This window comes from Petaurus breviceps, unplaced genomic scaffold, assembly GCF_028583685.1.
Source record: "Petaurus breviceps papuanus isolate PSGF00001 unplaced genomic scaffold, PetGlider_PUasm1.0 103, whole genome shotgun sequence".
NCBI classification, from domain to species: Eukaryota; Metazoa; Chordata; class Mammalia; order Diprotodontia; family Petauridae; genus Petaurus; species Petaurus breviceps.
The window spans coordinates 4,047,408-4,052,097 of NW_027185588.1; the positions used below are offsets into that span (position 1 = coordinate 4,047,408).

At 39.0% G+C, this 4,690-nt stretch overlaps 1 protein-coding gene across 1 annotated transcript in view; it reads left to right on the forward strand.

Moving 5' to 3' along the window:
- The first annotated feature begins 3,381 nt into the window (after positions 1-3,381).
- LOC138141907 (ceramide synthase 4-like) overlaps positions 3,382-4,690 on the forward strand; it is a 19,213-nt gene continuing 17,904 nt past the window's right edge. The window contains exon 1 of the mRNA XM_069062831.1: positions 3,382-3,554. Coding sequence (XP_068918932.1) covers positions 3,382-3,554 — 173 coding nt within the window. The remainder of the gene's footprint in view (positions 3,555-4,690) is intronic.

The window sequence follows — 4,690 nt, forward strand, 5'->3', positions numbered from 1 at the left end:
CCTCTTTCTAGTACTGCCCTGTTAGGACACACAGAACACACTTTTCCATTTGACAGTACTTTAAATGCTAGGGAGGTTATCACCTCTTCCTCAGCCCCTTCCTTCACTCCCAAGTCTTCTCTACATAAATATGTCCATTTCCTTCAACTGATTCTCCTACAGTCCTTGAATTCTGGCTGCCCTCATCTGGACACTCCAGTCTATCCATATTCTTCTTAAATTATGGTGCCACAAACCCCAGATGTTTGACTAATGCAGAGTATGGAAGACCTGTTACCTTAGAGTTAATTCCTGGAAGCTACTTCTGTCTTAATGTGGACCAAGATTAGATTAGAATTTGGGAGGTTTGTTTTCTGGCTGCCAATTCACACAGATGAGTCCTTAAAGAGCTTTCAGTTGACTGGAAAGCCCGGGAATAAACATTTATTAATAAGCACTTATTATGTGCCACGGACTTGCACAATATTATCTCATTTGATCCTCACAACAATGCTGGGAGGTAGATGTTATTATTATCTCCATTTAACAGTTGAGGAAACTGAGAAAATTTGAAGTACAGATATAAGAACTAAGAAAAACACAAAAAGGTAAACCCATATGAGTCATGATAAAGAACTAAACAAGGACAAATTGCTTCCACTCTAATGTGGTTTGGTGGTATGTGAGCCATTTAAATCTTATCATCACCAGGGATCATAGAGGTATTCTAATTAGACAGAAGGCCTGAGAGTGGTCCTGTTATGTCACTGATATTGGGAAGGGAAGGGAAGGGAAGGGAAGGGAAGGGAAGGGAAGGGAAGGGAAGGGAAGGGAAGGGAACGGAAGGGAATGGAAGGGAAAACATAGGGGAAATAATCTGAAAAAATCAGGGTATTAGTTCTTATATCTGTACTTCAAATTTTCTATGGAGCTTTGACCATTTCATCAGAAATGTTTGGACAGTTCCTATTGCATTGAAGGTTCATTTTCCTCCATATAATTAATCAGTTCTCTGGATAAGTTATTCTTGGCTGTCAACTTATTTCCTTTGCTTTCTCTAATATCTTATTCCAATGTCTCTACTCCTTTTTAGTGATAGATGCTGAATCATGTTTGATCCTGGGTGTGACTCCTTTTTATTTTTTTTTTTTTTACTTTTTGAGGTATCTTTTCTTTGACTTCTTTGAAGTTCTGAATTTTTCCTAGAATATTCTTGGGAGTTTTCTTTGTCCTGCTGCCACCCCCCCCCCCAGGAGATGAGTGTTGAATTAGTTAAATTTCTACTTTGCCCCCTGGTTCTAAAGCATCTAGGCAGTTTTCTTTTTACAATTCCTGGAAATATGAAGCTTAATTTCCTTTATTTTAATCATGACCTTAAGTGAGTCCAAATTTTTTATTTTAAAATTAGATTTTAAATTTAATTTTTTCACTTTTAATTTTGAATTTTTCCTCCTTTATCTGTTTTCCAGATCAGTTATTTTGCTATAAGTTACCTTACCTTTACTTATTTTTTTTCATCTTTTGACTGATTTATATTATTTCTTATTGTGTCATGAAATCATTGACTTCTATTGGTTCCATTCTAATTTTCAGAGAGTTTATTACTTGGGCAAGTTTTTATAATTTTTGTATCAAGTTGTTACTTCTTTTTCTAAATTTATCATTTGTTTTTCAATTTTTTCCTTTAATACTCATTCTAACTTCTGCTTTCTATCTTCCAGGAATTCTAGTTGAATTTGTGCTCAGGTTGTGTTTTGCTTTGTGACTTTGATTATAGATGCTTTGGAGTCATTCTCTTCAAAGTTTATGTCTTGAGTATCACTGTCACCACAATGGTTTTTAATAGTCAGATTTTTTTCTCATTTTATTTTCAGTTTATTTCCTGACTTTGGACTTTATGTTATGACCAGGTTCTGGGTACTTTTTAGAGGAATGTCTAGTCTGGTCCTCCTCCTGATTTCTTGAGAGTACTTAATGTTTTCAAGGAAAGCTCAGGCTAAAGACCTGCAAGCTTTCCAGTACTTCAAAAGTGGTTTCATCTAGGTCAAAGTCTGATCACTACATCTTGCCCCTAGTCTGATCTCTGTAAAGTCATGGCCTAGGTTTGGGTCTGAGCAGTAGTAGACTGCTATTGAACTCTGCCACTAGCAGGCAGCTAGGAACCTCTGCTGATTTAGAGTGACAGAAGTACAGGTTCTACTTTATTCTGGGATTTTTGTCCTAATTATTCCTCTTCAGTTTTCAAATTGGCTAGAAGCTGGAACTGAGACTCAGCTCTGCTCCTGGAGTTCAAACTCCTGCTTCCTTCTGAACTTCTCCCTTCTTTAGTACCCAGCACAGGCCTGTGACCATTCTTTATGCTCAAAGACACCCCTGGGTACAGATTCTTGTCTTCTCTATCCTGGATCTATGGCCTGGAACTCAGTAGTGGGTGACAAAGCTTCCCACTGGTAGCTGTTCTTGCATCATGCAGTGCCCTGTAAAGCATTTAGGATCTCTTCTCTTTGCACTTTTTTTTCTTGAACTTGAGTGCCCCCAGACCTGACCCTGTCCCCAGTGTCCATATTTCTGTGTCTCTGTCTCCATCTGACAACCTGGCCTGGAAACGGGACTTACTGCAATGTTTTTTGTATTTCTCCATCAGCATTTGGCATGGTACATTTCCTAGTTCTGTTTGGCAGTATACTGTGCTCTGTCTCCTCATTTCATATCCTAAGGTCTTTCCAGTTCTGACACACTGCAGTCTCAGTACCCTCCCAGTCATCACATTCTCCGTTCTAAGGTCCTCTCAATTTTGACATTCTCTACTCTAAGTGCCTTCTCACCTTTGTGGTTCTAGGATCTATTCTTTCTCACTGGAAATTGTTTTCCCCTTTCCCCTATAGCCCATCATCCCTGCTTATGGAGCAGGCAGTTTTGGGCAGGCCTAAGCTAGGCAAAATAGATGCTAGACAAGGTCTGGGAAACCTAGGTATCTTATGCCTAGGAGTACTTAGGTGATTTAACCTGTGTGTTGGAAGAAGATGACTTAGCCCAAGCCTTCTTTGTGTCCTGGGGGCAACAGGTACAATAAAAAGTAGCATGGACAGGAAAATCAGTTCATCTGGGTTCAAACCTGACTCTACCATTGACTCAGTATGTGACATTGAGCAAGTAATTTTGCCACTCTTTACCTTGGTTTCCCCTTATTTAAAATAAAAGGGTTGAACTGTTTGAAGGTTCCTTGTATTTGTGACTTTTATTCTGTATATGCAGTTATTTTGTTTCCAAAACCAGCCACTATATACATTGATTCTCAGTTAAACACAATTTTTGATTAACCAGCACATACTTTTCTTCCTTGATTTTGTTATAACCTTGTGAGGATATTTCTAGTAAAACCCTCAGTCTTTTGCTTACAGGATGCTGGCCAGCCTGTACAACAGGTTTTGGAACGAAGAGTACTGGATGCCCTCTGGGTTCTCATGGGCTGACTTGGAAGATTCAGATGGGGTTACCTACCCTCATTCTAAAGACCTGTGGGTGGCCTTCCCCCTGACTTTTGTCTTAATACTTATCAGATATTGCTTTGAAAGGTGAGTGAACTGCAAGCTTCCCTCTCTTCCCTACTGTTTTTTAAAAAAAATTACCATTTTATTATGCTTTTGTTTTTAATAAAATTTCTGTCATTTGTAGACAAACCCTTCCCTTCTCTCCAACCCCCCTTGTCAGTTGATCAACAAGCATTTATTAAACACTTAATATGCAACAGGAACTGTGCTTAACACAGTTTACTTTAGCACAGTAAAAGGAAGAAGAGTAGATGGTCCTTGTCCTCAAGAGGCCACGTTATAATGGGGAGTATACAAAGTAGATGTGAGGTAGGGGGAAGGCACTGCCAGTATGGGGATCAAGAAAGACCTCCTCTAGACTGTGGGATTTGAACTGAATCTTTTAAAAAAAATTCAATTTCCAACATTCACTTCCATAAGATTTTGAAATCCAAATTTTCTCCCCCTTTCCCCCTCCCCCATCCCAGGACAGTGTGCATTCTGATTACAGTTTCCTCCAATCTTCACTTCATTCTATCACACCCCCCCTTCTCTTATCTCCTTCCCTTCTATTTCCCCAAAGGGCAAGATTGATTTCTATATCCCTTTGTTTGTATGTCATATTTCCCATTTGCGTGTAAAAAATTTAACATTCATTTTTAAAGCTTTGAGTCCCACATTCTTTTTGTTCCTCCCTCATTACCCATCGTCATTGAGAAAGCAAGTAATTCAATATAAGCAATACATATGCAGTCATGCAAAACACTTCCATAACAGTCATGTTGTGAAAGACTAACTATATTTGCCTTCATCCTGTCCTTCCCTCCATTTTTTCTTTCTCTCCTTTGACCTGTCCCTCCTCAAAAATGTTTGCTTCTGATTTACCCCTTTCTCCAATCTGCCATCCCTTCTATTACTGCCCCATCCTTATCTCCTTACCCCCGCTTACCTTTAGGGCAAGATAGATTTCCATACCCAATTGAATGTGTATGTTATTCCCTCCTTAAGCCAAATCTGATGACAGTATGGCTCACTCATTCCCTCTCACCTCCCTGCTCTTCCACTCCTTTGTAAAGGCTCTTTCTTGACTCATCTATGTGTGGTGATATACTACATTCACCTCTCTTTCTCTTTCTCCCAGGATATTCCTTTTAACACAATTTAATTTTTATACATCATCC